This window comes from Cetorhinus maximus, chromosome 19, assembly GCF_964194155.1.
Source record: "Cetorhinus maximus chromosome 19, sCetMax3.hap1.1, whole genome shotgun sequence".
NCBI lineage: Eukaryota > Metazoa > Chordata > Chondrichthyes > Lamniformes > Cetorhinidae > Cetorhinus > Cetorhinus maximus.
The window spans coordinates 27,604,119-27,621,852 of record NC_135897.1 but is presented as its reverse complement, the minus strand read 5'-3'; the positions used below and the strand labels follow the sequence as shown (position 1 = coordinate 27,621,852).

General features: G+C 39.8%; 1 protein-coding gene across 1 annotated transcript in view; it reads left to right on the top strand.

Moving 5' to 3' along the window:
* Positions 1-17,734, top strand: part of stag1a (STAG1 cohesin complex component a) — a 233,123-nt gene that overhangs the window by 199,335 nt on the left and 16,054 nt on the right. Inside the window, exons 14-24 of the mRNA XM_078563607.1 lie at positions 430-544; positions 1,601-1,718; positions 7,747-7,850; positions 10,495-10,587; positions 10,729-10,818; positions 11,705-11,908; positions 13,364-13,434; positions 14,404-14,491; positions 14,933-15,013; positions 16,823-16,915; positions 17,228-17,402. Of these exons, the coding sequence (XP_078419733.1) occupies positions 430-544; positions 1,601-1,718; positions 7,747-7,850; positions 10,495-10,587; positions 10,729-10,818; positions 11,705-11,908; positions 13,364-13,434; positions 14,404-14,491; positions 14,933-15,013; positions 16,823-16,915; positions 17,228-17,402 (1,232 nt within the window). The remainder of the gene's footprint in view (positions 1-429; positions 545-1,600; positions 1,719-7,746; positions 7,851-10,494; positions 10,588-10,728; positions 10,819-11,704; positions 11,909-13,363; positions 13,435-14,403; positions 14,492-14,932; positions 15,014-16,822; positions 16,916-17,227; positions 17,403-17,734) is intronic.

Below are 17,734 nucleotides of genomic sequence, written 5' to 3'. Positions count from 1 at the left end.
ATTTATTGGTGCTAGCTATGATTTCCACTGATCACAGTATCACTTGGTTGCATACTACCATGTCAACATGATGTCCTGCAATGCAGTGCTTCAGCCCGATAAAGGTGATAGTTAGTCACATAGCTTTTTACAACACATCATTTTCTTTTATGTGTCTCTTGCGCATCTCATGCATATTTGCCAACTATTACAGGGTAAACTATGAAAAATTTTTGGGGGATCATTATGTGCTTTCCCTTCCCACCTCCCCATATAAAAAAGACTGTTGTTAAGGCCAATTTTCTCTATGTAGAATAAGATAAAATATTATGTGACCTGTTAGAAACAATATGCTATAAGCCTTTTTAATTGCTTTTTACATGGACAGAATAAAATCAGCCTTTTGTGAAGCATGTGGGAGAGTTTTACATCTCATTTTTAAATTTTTAGATTGTTCAGCAGACATGACCCACAAGCAGAAGAAGCCTATGCTAAGAGTAGAGGAAGGCATAGTCCAAATGGAAATCTTATTAAAATGCTGGTACTTTTCTTCCTAGAAAGTGAGGTAAGATTCTGAAATAATGCAACAAAATACTCAACAGAAAAAGTAACCTATAAATGGAAAGAAATATAGCAGTCGTGAGAAAGTATCAAAAAATCATAACATTGCAAAGCTATGTTTATGCTTATCCTATTAGTAGATGCCATGGATCCGTATGTGGCTGGAGGGTAGGGAATTTGGTACCACTAACAAAAGCAATAATTGTTGCTGAGGTGAACAGCGAGTAATAGTACCATGAGATAAATGCAGATGTGATCCTGGTCTATACTAATACTGTATCTAATACTACAGTGATCAAATCTACTAATGTGTCATAATGTTAGGTCTACAAATTGCTTGAGTATCATATTGCATATTTATCATATATTGTATCATATTTATGTTATACCTTGTTATATTCAATATAAATACATAAAAATTGTATTTCTTTTAATTATTTTTATATGTTTACTTCAGCAAATACTGTAGAATGTAACATAACCCAGTTATGTCTAATAAAAGCAAAATACCCCGGATGCTGGAAACCTGAAATAAAAACAGAAAATACTGGAAAAACGCAGCAGGCCTGGCAGTATCTAGAGTGAGAAACAGAGTTAACGCTTCGCGTCCGTATGACGAAGAAGAGTCTTGCGGACTTGAAATGTTAACTCTTTCTCTCTCCACAGATGCTGCTAGACCTGCTGAGCCTTTCCAGTGATGTCTGATATCTATCCAACAAAGGAACAAAAACTTGTAGAGAAATCTGGTTTTACACCAGTTATAGGAACAGACACTTAGTATTTCCTACCTGCTCTCCCCGAAATTTTTTGACTATATGTATTCATTTAAGAATAGTGGTAAATATTGATTATATGCTTGTGTATGAAAATATAATGTTCATTATAGTCAACATTTCATTGGGGAACAAAAGTATGAAATTGTGGTCTCTTCCCAATTTTATTGCTTAACTCAAATGTAATATCTATTATTTAAAAGTAGAATTTGGGAATTTGTGTAACCTAACCCAGCAGTTTAGTCCAATGGATAATGCCCTTTGTTTTTCAAATTGTAACATTTCAGTTGCATGAACATGCAGCCTACCTGGTGGATAGTCTGTGGGAAAGTTCCCAAGAACTTCTCAAGGATTGGGAGTGTATGGTAGAACTGCTACTGGAAGAGCCTATACAAGGAGAGGAAGGTAACTTTGGGATTGCCTAAAATGTTAAGCGTTTAATTTTGGAAAATATATTACCTTAATGTATAATAGAGTTTAATAGTGCAGTGGACTTTATACCTTCTCTAAATACAATATAGAATTGATTTTTGCTGTCCTAATTTGAGAACACGCATTACAAGTCTTTATTTCCATGAATAACAAAACATTAGAACAGTGGTTTCTGAATGTTTATGGTAGATAGTACTTTGGTTTGGTACCCACTGAGATGGAGAAGCATTAAACTCCTGATTCACAACCTCCAGAGTGATGTGCTATGGAAAGTGCATCAGTCCAAACAATGATTTACTTGTTGAGATTAAGTTGGGAACATTTGCCAAATGATTTGATCACCATTTCTGGCTTATTGTGCTTGCAATTCCCATCATAATTGCCTGTGTCACATAACCACAAATGTCACAGTAAAAGGTATATAAGGGTTAAATCATTTGGAAGAAACCAGCCCTTACCATATAATATATTGAAAGTGTAACACATGGGCCTGGATTATGTGGTCAGCAGTGAAGTGACTATGTTTGCTGATGACCTCGGGAAAAGCTGCCCACAAATACCTACCGATCTCTGTGACATGGATTTCATCTTTCCTGATGTTAGTTTGAATCTGGCACCAATTCAAGAGGATTTCCAAGCATTCAGCAACAGTGATGTCATCAGGCAGGGCAAACAGCCCATCTCATTGAAGTATTCTCACAGACAGCAAACACAGAGATAAAGTGCACTGTTTATCCTTGGCCTTTTATTACATTTTACAGAGAGCAAAATAAATGATTGGGATATGCATATACCAAGCCGAAATATAATAAAAATTCAAAAACAAATTATATTCTAAAATGTGGAATATTTATCAGGACAAATTTGACATTAAACAAATATAAAATTAGCTTTCTGGAGCCGGAGAAGTTCTCTAGCAGCAATTATGAACTTGGCATATTGTTTTAAACCCAGTTATATTTCATTAGCAATTGGTAACTGTTGAGGGAGATTTTAACAACAATACTGCGGAATAAAATGGAAATTCTTGTCAGTTCTGTGATTTGTAATTGATTGAAGTCAGCAAGGAGTTCAACAGCACAGACAATGGAAAAACATTGTTTTTGGCGGCAGTTAAACTTTTAGTAAAGACAGTTCAGAACAAAATTAACAGGCACTTGGGCAAATGCAGATTAATTAAGAAAAGCCAGTATGGATTTGTTGAGAGCAAATCATGTTTAATTTGCTTGAGTCTTTTTGTTGAGGTAACAGAGGATGGATGGGGTTAATGCGGTCGATCTGGTTTCCATGGACTTCCGAAAGGCATTTGATAAAGTGCCACTTAACAGGCTTGTGAGCAAAATTTAGATCTTGTGGAATAAAAAGGATGGTAGCAACATGGATAAGAAGTTGGCTGACTCAAAGGAAGCAGAGAATAGAAGTGAATGATTGTTTTTTGGATTGGAGGAAAGTTCATAATGGGATTCTCCAGGGGTGAAGACCCCTGCTTTTCTTGATATATTAATGACCTAGATTGGGGTGTGCATGGAAATTTGTGGATGACACAAAACTTGGAAGTATTGTGAATTGTTAGGAGAATAGCATTAAACTTCAAAAGGACATAGACTGGTAGCAGATGAAATTTAATACAGAGAACTGTGAAGTAATTCATTTTGGGAGGAAGAATCGGGAGAGGCAATATAAAATCAAGTGTACAAACATAGAAAATAGAAGCAGGAGTATGTCATTTGGCCCTTCGAGCCTGCTCCGCCATTCAATATGATCATGGCTGATTCTTTATCTCAATGCCATACTCCTGCTCTCTCCCCATACCCTTTGGCGCCTTTAGAGTCTAGAAATCTATCTATTTCCTTCTTAAGTATATTCAGTGACTTGGCCTCCAAAGCCCTCTGTGGTGGAAAATTCCACAGGTTCACTGCCCTCTTGAGTGAAGAAGTTTCTCCTCATCTCAGTCCTAAATGACCTACCCTGTATCCTGAGATTGTGACCACTTATTCTAGACCCTCCTGCCAGAGGAAACATAATCCCTGCATCCAGTCTGTCCAGTCCTGTCAGAATGTTATACGTTTCAATGAGATCTGCCCTCATTCTTCTAAACTCCAGTGAATACAGGCCTAGTCGACCCGATCTCTCCTCATACAGCAATCCTGCCATCCCTGAACTCTAGTAAACTTTTTCTGCACTCTCCCTATGGCAAATATATCCTTTCTTAGGTAAGGGGACCAAAACTGCACACACTACTCCAGGTGTGATCTCACCAGGGCCCTATGCAGCTGCAGTAAGACATCCTCCTGTACTCGAGTCCTCTCACAATGAAGGCCAACATGCCATTTGCCTTCCTAACCACTTGCTGCACCTGCATGCTTGCTTTCAGTGATTGGTGTGTAAGGACACCCAGGCCCCTTTGTACATCAGCATTTCCCAATCTATCACCATTTAAATAATACTCTGTCATTCTATTTTTCCTACCAAAATGGATAATTTCACACTTATCCACATTATACTGCATCCGCCATGCATTTGCCCACTCACTCAACTTGTCTAAATTGCCTTGAAGCCTCTTAACATCCCCCTCACCACTCACATTCCCACTTAGTTTTGTGCCATCAGCAAACTTGGAAAGATTACATTTGGTTCCCTCATCCAAATCGTTAATATATGTTTCGGACAGCTGGGGGCCAAGCACTAATTTCTGCGATACCCCACTAGTTGCCCTCTGCCATTCCGATAAAGATCAATTTATTCCTACTCTCTGTTTCCTGTCTGCAACCAATTCTCAATCCATGCCAATCTATTACCCCCAATCCCATTTGCTTTAATTTTGCACACTAACCTCTTATGTGGGACTTTATCAAAAGTTTTCTGAAAATCCAAATACACCACATCCACTGGTGACTTATCCTTATCTATCCTGCTAGTTATGTCCTCAAAAAACTCCAGTAGGTTAGTCAAACATGATTTCCCTTTCATAAATCCATGCTGACTTTGTTTAATCCCGTTGATGTTTTCTAAGTGTCCTGTTATCACATCCTTTCTAATAGACACTAGCAATTTCGCTACTACTGATGTTAGGCTAACCGGTCTGCAATTTGTTGTTTTCTCCCTCCTTTTTTAAATATTGGAGTTACATTTGCCACCCTCCAATCTGCCAGGACTATTCCAGACTCTACAGAATTTTGGAAGGTGACAACCAACGCATTCACTGTTTCCATGGCCACCTCCTTTAGTACCCTGGGTTGCAGATTATCAGGCCCTGGGGATTTATCGGCTTTCAATCCCATTAATTTCTCCAGCACGTTTTTTTTAGTAATACTAATTTCCTTCAATTCCTCCTTCTCACTAGACCCTCGATTGCCTAGCATTTCTGGGAAGTTATTTGTGTCTTCCTCAATGAAGACAGAACTAAAGTAGTTGTTTAACTGCCCTGCCATTTCCTTGTTCTCCATTATAAAATCTCCCATTTTGGACTATAAGTGACCTACATTTGTCTTTGCCAATCTTTCTCTTCTTACATACTTTTAGAAGCTTATACAGTCCTTTTTTAAGTTCCTTGCAAGTATACTCTATTTTTCCCCTCTTAATCAATCTCTTGGCCCTCCTTTGCTGAATTCTAAACTGCTCCCAATCCTCAGGCTTGCTACTTTTTCTAGCAACTTTATATGACTCCTCTTTGGATGTATTACTCTCCTTAATTTCATTTGTTGGCCATGGATGGGCCAATTTTGCTATTGTGTTTTTACACCAGAAAGGGATATATAATTGTTGCAATGCATACATTCGTTCCTTAAATATTAGCTATTGCCTATCCACCAGCATGTCTTTTAGCTAAGTTCCTAACTCAGTGCAACTCTAGCCTCATACCTTCGTAGTTTCCTCTGTTCAGATTTAGGACCCTAGTTTCAGATTGGACTACTTCACTTTACAATCTAAGGAAAAATTCTATCATGTTATGGTCACTGTTCCCTAAAGGACCAGACACAACAAGATTATTAATTAACCCCTTCTCATTGCACAAAACCAAATCTAAGATAGCCTGATACCTAGTTGGTTCCTCGACATACTGGTCTAAAAAATCATCTCATACGCGCTCCAGGAATTCATCCGCCACAGTATTATTGCTAATTTGGTTTGCCCAGTCTATATGTAGATTAAAGTCACCCATGATCATTGAAGCACCCTCGTTACATGCATCTCTAATTTCCTGCTTAATACTGTCCCCTACCTTACCACTACTGTTTAGAGGCCTACTGATAACTCCCACTAATGTTTTTCACCCCTTGTTGTTTCTTAGCTCCACCCAGACTGATTCTACATCTTGATTTTCTGAGCCAATATCCTCTCTCACTATCGCACTGATTTCATCCTGAGCTAAAAATACCACGCCACCTCCTTTTCCTTTTTGCCTGTTCTTCCTAAATATCGAGTACCCTTGGATATTTAGTTCCCAGCTTTGGTCACTGTGCAGCCATGTCTCTGTAATCACGATCCTATCATACCTGTTTCCATCTATTTGCACTGTTAATTCATCTACCTTATTGTGAATGCTCTGTGCGTTCAGATACAGTGCCTTTAGACTTGTCTTTTTGCTCATTTTCTTTGTACTATGGCTCTGTTTGCTGCTAGCCCTTGATTCCTCTGCCTTCCACTTTTGCTTTTTATTTTTCAGCCTTTCATTCCTATCTTTGTTTTCTTCTCTTGTGTCCCCCTGCTTAGTTTCCCATCCCCTGCCAGTCTATTTTAAACCCTCCCCCACAGTACTGGCAAATACCCCTGCAAGGATATTGGTCGCGGTCCTGCTGGGGTGCAACTCGTCCAGCTTGTTCAGGTACCATCTTCCCCAGAATTGGTCCCAATGCCTCAGGAATCTAAATCCCTCCCTCCTGCACCATCTCTCTAGTCATGCATTCATCTGGTCTATTCTCCTATTCCAGATCTCGCTAGCTCCTGGCACTGGAGTAATCCAGAGATTACTACCTTTGAGGTCCTGTTTTTTAATTTATTTCCCAGCTCCCTATATTTTGCCTGTAGGACCTCATTCATCTTTTTACCTATGTCGTTCTAATTCTAAAGGGGGTGCAGGAGTACAAGGACCTGGGTGTATAAGTGCACAAATCATTGAAGGTGGCAGGGTAGATTTAGAAAGCTGTTAATCAAGCATATTGAATCCTGGATTTTATAAACATGGGCACACAGTACAGAAGCAAGGATATTATAACCCTGTATGAAACACTGGTTCAGATCAACTAGAGTATTGTGTACAGTTCTGGGCACCCCACTTCAGGAAGGATGTGAAGGAATTAGAGAGAGAACAGAAAATATTCAGGAGAATGGCTCCAGGGATGAAAAACTTCAGCTAGGTGGATAGTTTGGAGAGGCCAGGACTATTCTGCTCGGAAAAGAAAAGGTTGAGAGGAGGTTTGATCGAGCGTTTAAAATCATGAGGGGTCTGGGACAGAGTAGATAGGTTCCAATTGGTGAAAGTATCATGCAGCAGAGGACACCGATTTAAGGTGATTAGCAAAAGAAGCAACAGCAGCATAAGATGATACTTCTTTACAGAGTGAGTGTTTAGGACCTGGAATGCACTTCCTGAAAATGTAATAGAGGCTGATTCAATCATGACTTTCAAAAGGGAACTGGATAATTATCCAAAGAGAAAAAATTGCAGGACCTTGGAGAAAAGATGGGGTTGTGAGACTAGGTGAGTTTCTCTTGCAGAGAGCTGGCATATGCAATCCTTTTGTGCTGTAACCATTCTATGATTACATGCTTCATTGACAGAAACCTCTGTATTTTCATGTTTAACTGCGCTTGTGCAGACTCCAGAATATGCTGTCAGTGTGTGGGATAAAACTTTCAAGTGCTGATGGTTTCACCATCATTATCACGGCAAAATGTGGGGTGTTACTTTTTAATTGTTCTTCATACTATGTCTTTTAGCTAGTGCTGATCCAGGTATCAAGACCATTCTGTAATTTTGAAGCTATTTAATATTTACTAGGTATGACTGACAGGCAGGAGACCGCACTTATAGAGCTAATGGTCTGTACAATTCGGCAAGCTGCAGAGGCACATCCTCCAGTTGGAAGAGGAACAGGCAAAAGGGTATGTATTATTACTTTTTACCCCTGCCCCCCAGAGAGGAAGAGTGTAGCGAGGCAGGGAAATCAGGTTGATACAAAAAAAGTTATATTCCTTTTTCCTTTTTTTTTGATGTAAAATATCTCTAATATTTTTGTACCTCAGATGTAATTAATGAAAAGCCAAACCTTGTGGGTCTAAGCAATGATTATAAGTCATTTTGTTAGTTTAATCACAAATGAGAGGAAGGAATTCTACTGATCAAAATAAGACCAAAGTTATCCGAGCATGTAAATCTAGGCATCAGTGATGGCTCAGTTGGTAGCTCTCCTGCTCTGAGTCACAAGGCTGTGGGTTCAAGACTTAAGCACAAAAATCAAGGCTAATACCGCAGTGCAGCTCTAAAGGAGTGCTGCATTGTTGAAGTTACCATCTTTTCAGTGAGACGTTGAACCAAGGCCCCTTCTATCCTCTTGGGAATATTTAAGATCCCATGGGACTATTTCGAAAAAGAGCAGGAGAGTTATCCCTAGTGTCCTGGCCAATATTTATCCCTCAACCAACGTCACAAAAACAGATTATCTGCTCATTATCACATTGTTTGTGCACAAATTGGCTGCTTCATTTCCTATATTACAACAGTGACTACACTTTAAAAGTATTTCATTGGCTATAAAGTGCTTTGGGACACCCCGTTGTTGTGAAAGGCATGTATAAATGTATCATTAATTTTTCAATCCACATCCTTTGTGCTTAGCCTTTTATGAGAACATACGTGTGAAAATATCATGTTATAGATACAGTAAAGTTCCGCCATTCATGGGGGTTACGTTACATTCACATGAATTTTTGCAAAGGGCGAAATCACAAACAGTGGATATACTTTATAACAGGAGCGAATTAGATGGGTGTTAATCAGGTGTTTTCTCTCACTGAGAGAATTTACTGCACTGAAGGCACCAGCTCATCCTTTCGCCATTATACACGGTCCTTTCTCTGATCCAGTTCCCCCCTCCCCATCCTCCTTATTTATTTTCTTGCTTGTTCTTTCGTGACAAAAAACTGGAAGCACAAAGCACGGTCTGAGCCCCGAGTCGATTCCTTTCACTCCAGCATTGCAGTGAGAGAGATGAGAAAGCGGGGTTTAAAGGACTAGGTCTCCCTCCCCCTCTCTCTCTCTCTCTCCCTCCCCCCTCTCTCTCTCTCGCCCCACCCCCTCTCTCTCCCCCCCCTTCTCTCTCCCCCCCCCGCTCTCTTCACCCCGCCCCCTCTCCCCCCCTCTCTCTCTCTCTCTCTCTCTCCCCCCCGCCTTCTCTCTCTCTCTCTCCTTCTCCCTCCCCCTCTTCCTCTTTCTCTCTTGCTTTCTCTCTGTAATGAGTGCTCTCTTCTACCCCACCCCTGGCATGGGGTGGCGTTGGGTGAGAGAAGTTGTATGTTTAAAAAGTTACTGGTTGTTGTGCAAGTGACAGTCAGGAGGATTGAAGGAGACTCTCTCGCACTCGCCCTCTCTCGCACTCGCCCCCTCTCGCACTCGCCCCCTCTCGCACTCGCCCCCTCTCGCACCCGCCCCCTCTCGCCCTCGCCCCCTCTCGCCCTCGCCCCCCTCTCGCCCTCGCCCCCCTCTCGCCCTCGCCCCCCTCTCGCCCTCGCCCCCTCTCGCCCTCGCCCCCTCTCGCCCTCGCCCCCTCTCGCCCTCGCCCCCTCTCGCCCTCGCACTCGCCCTCTCTCGCACTCGCCCTCTCTCGCCCTCGCCCCCTCTCGCCCTCGCCCCCTTTCGCCCTCGCCCCCTCTCGCCCTCGCCCCCTCTCGCCCTCGCCCCCTCTCGCCCTCGCCCCCTCTCGCCCTCGCCCCCTCTCGCCCTCGCCCCCTCTCGCCCTCGCCCTCTCTCGCCCTCGCCCTCTCTCGCCCTCGCCCTTTCTCGCCCCCTCTCGCACTCGCCCCCTCTCGCACTCGCCCCCTCTCGCACTCGCCCCCTCTCGCACTCGCCCCCTCTCGCACTCGCCCTCGCGCGCACACACACACATATATATATATCCCCCCTCTCCGGCTGCCACTCCAACAGGGATCCTCATTAACTGCCAGGCCCAAGCAAAAGCTGAGACCAACCAAAGGGACAGACTGTAACAACTAGGAGAAACATGCACTGTTTAACAAACCTTCTCTCGCTTATAAAAACATCTCTATATAAACGTGTGCGCGTGCATAGCCAAACCTGCATCTCCTTTTTTTCCCTATCATTGTCACTCTTGCCCACATGCAGAAAGAACTCATTTGTTACAAGAACTCATTGTTTTTAGTTTGCTTAAATCATGGATAGGCAAAGATTTGGGGTCATAATGGGTGGCCATGTGTACAAGGACTTTCGCGCGGATAAACAAATTCGCAAAAGAAGTCGTGGACAGCGGGACTTTACTGTATACGTTCTCTGCTGCAATTTCCTTGCTTTTTGTGTCTGACGTCCTGTTGTCAAAATTTGGTATAAAGCCTTTAGCTTTTCTTTTGGAGTAGATTAGTTTCAACAGATTATTTTTTGTCTTTTTTGACACATGGAAGTTGTTGATGTGTGACTTGTAATTCATCCTAAACATTTAACCATGCCACAGTTTCCTTTGTGAACATAAAAGCTTATGAATTAGATTTGAAGTGTTGCAATGGAATCTTATTACAGGTCTTGACTGCAAAGGAGAGAAAAACGCAGATAGATGACCGGACTAAATTGACAGAACAGTTCATAGTGGCACTTCCTATGATGTTAGGAAAGGTAAGCAATTGGTGTAATTAATATTTTTGTGCAACGTTCCTGAGTGTCCAGATGAAAATTAATATGCTTTAAGATTGTATTGATTCATATTATCTTGGAGTGTAAATGGGATTAAATTCAGATATTTATTTTGTGTTCTAGTACTCAGCTGATTCTGAGAAAGTGGCAAACTTATTGCAAATCCCTCAGTTCTTTGACTTGGAGCTCTACAGTACAGGAAGAATGGAGAAGGTAAATGGTGACTGGAATTATTTTGCAACGAATATTGTCTTCTATTTTACCCCAGAATCACATGGAATAATTGTCTGTGAGTGACTTATAAGGCAGCAATTCCATTTCTGGATTCAAGTGAGGTGTCATAAGCTGACAGTGTGAAGCTCCCCTCCATGCTTTAGGTATTTTAAGATTTCGGTGTTGTGTTAGCACTAGTACAAAACTTAACAAAAAGGTTTCCTTTAGTGTACTTTAAAATTCAGCAAGGTATCAAATTTCTATTTTTGTGTAGGAAAATGTGTGCAGCATAAAAAGATTGTGTGCTGTTTGTTAGAAATGAAGCCCAGCACTGTAATTTCACTTCTGTCATGGCAAAATAGTATGTGTAATGAAATTGGTCACCATGTTTTGGGGGCCCTGGAAGAGAAAAGATGGATGAATGTGTCTCCTACAAGTGAAATTACTGTCTCCATTATTGAATGCTATTTAGAATGGTTGAAATAAATTCTGGCCTAAAATAACCCATTTACCCAGCTGAAGAAGGTTGTATAATAAGTGCACAGTTATGTTCTTTAAGCTGATGTAGCAGTACTGTGCATTGGATCTCCAACTTGTTGTCTTATGTGGCAGAGGGAGATGCTGAGTAGAGGCCAGAGATTTGCCCTCAAGGAGGGTGAGTAGGGCAGATATGTCAGAGTAATCCAGGAAAAGGGAAGAGGGTAAACTAATTATTGAGAACTTGCTACCAAAGCAGAAAGCTAGTTGATAACTAGGTTCTGTATGAGAACATGAATGATGAGAAATGAGGAGCTGAAAGAACAATTCATGTTCCTACCTTGTTAAGAAATAATCTATTTTTAATGTAAAACGTGTATGCTTATTTGATTTTTTTTCCCCTTCCCAGCACCTAGATGCATTGTTAAAACAAACCAAGTTTGTTGTTGAAAAGCACATAGAGTCAGATGTCTTAGAATCATGCAGCAAAACATATAACATCCTGTGCAGTGAAGAATACACAATCCAGAACCGTGTTAACATTGCACGCAGTCAGATGATTGATGAGCTGGTAGAACGATTCAGTCAGTCAGTTGAAGACTTATTACAGGAGGTGAGTGCAAACTGCATCAATAAGTAAATTATCTGCTTAGAATGGTAAAACCCAAACCATTACAAAGATTTGTTTTGCAATCTAGTGTTTTTGCTACTAATGTGTAATGCTTTTGTTTGATATATCCATATGTAAATAAAAGAACTGCATTGACAGTTTTTTAAAAATTCTTTCATGGAATGTGGGCATTGCTGGCAAGCCCAGCATTTGTTGCCCATCCCTAAATGCCCTTGAGAAGGTGGTGGTGAGCTGCCTTCTTGAACCACTACAGTCCATGTGATGTAGGTACACTCACAGTGCTGTTAGGAAGAGATTCTGGAATTTTGATCCAGCAACAGTGAAGGAACAGCGATATAGTTCCAATTCAGGATGGTGTGCGGCATCTTGTATATAGTATATACTGCTGCCACTGTGTGTCAGTGGTAGAGGTAATGAATGTTTTGGTTGGTGGTTGGGATGGCAATCAAGCAGACTGCTTTGTTGTGATGGTATCAACTTTTCGAGTGTTGTTAGAACCGCACTCACCCAAGCAAGTGAAGAATATTCCATCACACTCCTGACTTGTGCCTTGAAGAAGGTGGACATGCTTTGGGGAGTCAGGAGATAAGCTACTTGCCTCAGAATTCCCAGCCTCTGACCTGTTCTGATCACTACTGATCACTACAGTATTTATATGGCTGATCCACAGCTTCAGGATGTCAACAGTGGGGCATTCAGCGATGGTCATGCCATTGAATCCCATGGGGAAATGGTTAGATTTTCTCTTTTTGAAGATGGACATTGCCTTGGACTTGTGTGGCATGAATGTCGCTTGCTACTTATCCACCTAAGCCTGAATGTTGTCCACTTCTTGCTGCATATGGACACGGATTGCTTCAGCATCTGAAGAGTTGCAGGCCTAGTTGCTACCCTAAGGAACTCCTACAGTGACCTAGGACTGAGAGTGATTGGTCTTTAACAACCACAACTAACTCCCTTTCTGCTAGGTATGACTCCAACCAGTGGAGAGTTTTCACCCCGTCAAAGTCAGTCTTGTTAGGGCTCCTTGGTGCCACACTTGGTCAAAAACTGCCTTAATGTCGAGGGCAGTCACTCTCATTTTACCCCTGGAAATCAGCCCATCTGTCCATGTTTGGACCAAGGCTGTAATGAGGTCAGGAGCCGAGTGACCCTAGCGGAGCCCAAACTGAGCGTTAGTGAGGAGGTTATATTGATTGTAACAAACTTTTATAATAAGTAGCGATTAAAAATTCTGCGAAGGTTGTCACCTTCTAAATTGTATTTTCTTTATATTCAGTAGAAGCTCATTTGTATCAGTATGAACTTGAAATATGACTTTAATATCTGTTAAACTACGTCATGATTTTATCAGTGGCTGTACTGCAGTTCTTGTCTTTATTTCCTGTATTGTGTAAGATATTTTTAATACTGCATCAATTTCATCTACTTTCATAGGGAGAAGAAGCAGATGATGATGACATTTATAATGTTCTCTCTACTTTGAAGAGGCTAACTGCCTTCCACAAGTATGTGAACATCAACTGGTTCTACATATTAAGCACTTTTGTTTTTATAGGATGACACATTGCTGCAGTGCATTGGAACTCTTTAGCACTATACTGTAGACTGAAAGAATGTAGCTTTGTCCCTACAGTTCTCTGAATAATGAGCCCTCATCTTAACGGTGTTACCCTGGAGAGGTGTTAGGCAAAAGCTAGATTCCCCATAGAAAGGGAGGAAAAACTGGAGCAGTAGATTGGCTGCTTTAAGACCAGTCAGTATCTAGCACTATTGTGGCATTAGTTGAACCCTTGAAAGGGAGCTCTTAGCCCAGAATTTCAACTGGAGAAGATATGCCATCAGGAAATCTTTTATTAAAAAGGTGACAATCTGGAATATTCAGTCATAAACTTTGCATTAAGGACATAACCTTCTAAAAAAAAAACTTAGTCTCTAAATATTCACTTGTTTCAGACTATTTCATATAGAAAGTGTTCTGATAATGAATTTACAGACATGAAATAAGTGAAATAAATTCTCCACGCTGACTCATTTTGAGATTTGTTTGTCCTTCACATTATTTCATTTTAATAAAACCTTTGGGAACAAGTACCTTTAATTTCTATAGCACTGATTTGTAGGCTGCATTTCGTGATGGAAATAGCTTAACATGATTTTATTTCACAATTTTTTGCCTTTGTTTAAGTTAGTTACACCATTGGTGTAATTAGTAGTTTATTAGAAATGAAGTGACTGATTAGTTACCACTTTGTTTGTAATTTCATGGCTTTTTAAACTCCAGCCATTGTGCATTAAATAACTGATGGTAGATCTCAATTATGAGATACAAAAGTCTAGATAACATTGTTCCATTGCACGACAGTTTGTTTATTTTTAACCTTTTTATTGCATGAAATGTTACAAGAGAATACTGAACCTGAAAAACCTGGTTCATGAAAGAAAACTGTCATAAATTAAAATTTTCTTTATATTAGTGCTCATGATCTTACGAAATGGGAACTGTTTGGAAACTGCTACAGGCTTTTAAAAAGTGGGATTGAACTTGGATCTATGCCAGAACAGGTAAGAATTTTTCCAAAACATAAAAAAAAACTTTACTCTGCACTTAATTTATGAAACCTATTATTTTTCCTCTGCAGATTTATTTAAGAGCATTCAAAGTAGTTGGATGTTTATCTGCTGGATTTTCAGAAGCTTAAGTGTTCAAATATATGTAAATCATTTACAGCACCAAGTTTGAATTTGACTAATCAGCATCAGAAAAACTAGCAGAAGTGTTCTTGAAATGCTTTTAAACTGTGTATATTTGCTTGTTATTTAAGATCTTGAGTTTAATGAATCCTCAGTAGCTATAGACATTTTTATTGCCGAATATATTTTCTGTATAGTCCATCAGTTCATTTTCCAATGGGGAAATTCTTGAGATATTTTTGATGCTTTGTTCTCTATCCATTGGGCTGCTCAAGCTTAATAATTGCTACTCTGTTTATTTTACTGGTCTAGATAGTGGTCCAGGCGCTCCAGTGCTGTCATTATTCAATTCTGTGGCAGCTTGTCAAGATAGCAGAAGGTTCCCCAACTAAGGTGAGGAAACAACCTAATTATAGCAATATTAATGCCAATCAAAAAAAACTCTCTTTACAAATTTAAAAGAACTGGAATTGTGCCAGAAAGAAGAGATTGGAAGGTATGGCAAATTTTTTGATTAAATCTAGTAGAGCAAAGCTTATATCCTTAACTTGAAATTTTGTACCTGTAAATAGGTTCCTTCCAAAGCTATATCATACTGTACATGATGTATATAACTTCATACTTTGGGGTGACATGTCCAATTATGTTAAATTATTATAGTAGATCTAAGATTTCTAAGCAGATGTTAGATCAGTGGTGTTTCTGGACAGAAGTGCTTCAGATTGGAAGTACTTGTTAGAGGTAGTTGTTTACTTTTGGGTGTATTGTTCAAGTTTGATTGAAAAGGATTTGCAATTCTTTGTTTTTCTTTGGCTGCTTTTACACTGTAAAATACCTCCACCATTTAATAGTCCATTAGTCATGTTTTATAAAGAAGTAAGTCTGTCCTGCCATTCAAAAAACAGTGCTTTAGTTTGTAAATCTTATACATTAGATATTGGCATCACTGTACTAAAGGGACAATTTCCTCATTTACAGTGGTGGCTGCACTTACACAGTGTCTTAACCAGGTAACTTCTTAAAATGTAACTTTAATCGTGCTCAAGGCATGTTGGGGAAAAGTGATTTTAGAAGTTACTATAACCACATGATAGTCTACAGTTTGTTACTTAAGTGCAAAGCCACTTCCTTGAGACATTGACCAGTCATTACAGCTCCGTGTTGAGATTTTACCCTAAAGAAAAAGGGTCTTTTTTGAGAAATCAGTATTAAGGTTCAAGGCCCATAATGCAGGACCACCACCAAGGTTAAAAATGGTTAAAAGCCAGATGATATAAGTCAAGAAATAGCAATTAAGTGATTGAGAGCTTATGTTTTGAAAATTTGAGGAAGGAAAGTTTGAATGGGATGGGAAAATCCACCGTTTTGAAGTGCTGGGAAATGCAGCATTCCAAATTCTGTGTTTTTTTTATTGCTTTCTGCTTGTTTATGGAGTTAGACCCTGTTTCACAGTTGTTGTTGTAGTTGACTCTGGTCAGTGGTGACTCACCACATGGCTAAACCTTTAAATTATAAATGCCCTGCCATTCCAGAACTGTAATATCCTGAGGCAACACTGCAGGCTTCAATTTTTTTTGCAGTATTCTTTTTACTTGACTATTTTCAAGTTTAGGTCAGTAGCTGAAGCCTGATCTGAAGTTAGTGGAAAGAGATTCCATTTAATTATTGCAATGCTGGCAGAACATTATGGAGCAATCCCAATTACAGTAACTAATACTAAATGTACACTGCTCCTCTAGCACTGTGGTTATTTGAATAGCAACTGTCAATGCCTGCTCCATGGCTGTTTCTGTTGACTTAATCTGGGAGACAGAAGGGTAGACAGGAGATTTAAAATCAGGCGTGAGTAACTTAAACTAGTAGGGAGAGAGCTAGAGGAGCAAAATGAGCAATGGTTAACAGGAATGTATATGCTCAGGAGAACTTTTTGTGGTAGCTTAATTATTTGGCATGTTGTGCTGAGCCATTCTCATACCTGTGCTACCAATAGTAACTGGAGGGAAAACTGGAAACATTTTTGTATTGGTGGACACTTGTTAGCCATGTAGAGTATGCAATGTTAATGTAATACACCTAACAAAATAGAAATAATAGACTCAATGTCATTTCTGTTGACCTCTAGCTTTATGTTTTGCAGAACTGAATATCTGTATGTTTGGTTAGGAATGAATAAATACAGCTGTTAAAAATTATCTCTTACAGGAAGAACAACTGGGTTTGAGGAAAACATTGAAAGCATTTTGCATCGTCTGTCAGCACTGTTTGACAAACGTCAACCCTTCTGTCAAAGAGCAGGTAAATAATTCCATCAAATTGTGTGTTAGATATTTTCTGTGGGTAATAAGTATGGTAACTTGGTGGGTAACTCAACATGGTTTAAGTAGCACATCCCCTGAAGTTCCCTAACACCAAGTAAAATAAGTGCTAAGAAAGAATTGTGAAGACCTTTGTTTAAGTTTGTGTTTCTACAGAAATTATTTCAGTAGGTAGAAATAAATGAACTTCTGAGATGTGTTGAATTTAGCTAAAACATTGATTCCAAACTATGTCATTTCAATATGAACTGTAGAACTCTCCATTTTCAAGGTTTCTTTTGTCACAATATAGGCATTCATGTTGCTTTGTGATCTCCTAATGATATTCAGTCACCAGTTGACAACTGGTGGCAGGGATGGGCTCAAGCCAATTGTTTACAGCCCAGACACTGGACTACAATCAGAGTTGCTTAGCTTTGTAATGGATCACGTATTTATCGATCAAGATGAGGAGAACCAGAGCATGGGTAAGGCTGTCTACGTGAAAGTAAATTTCTGCACTCACCTAATGTTAAGTTGATTTGATTTGTTGGGAAATGTTCAGGCTTTCGTTATAGTCAGTTACCCAGATTGGCATAATTTATTGCACTCAGCCTAGCAGTATCTAGATTATGATGTTATTCATGGGTGCCAGGATATTTATTTTTGTGAACAACGCTGATCAATATGGACCACATAACATAGATGACACTTAAAAATAGCCTGCATCAACAAACAGTGGAAGTGTTGCAGTAGATTTCAAGTGAGTTAAAGTTTTAATTTGAAAAAAACAATAGGGCTATATAGTTAACCATATGGT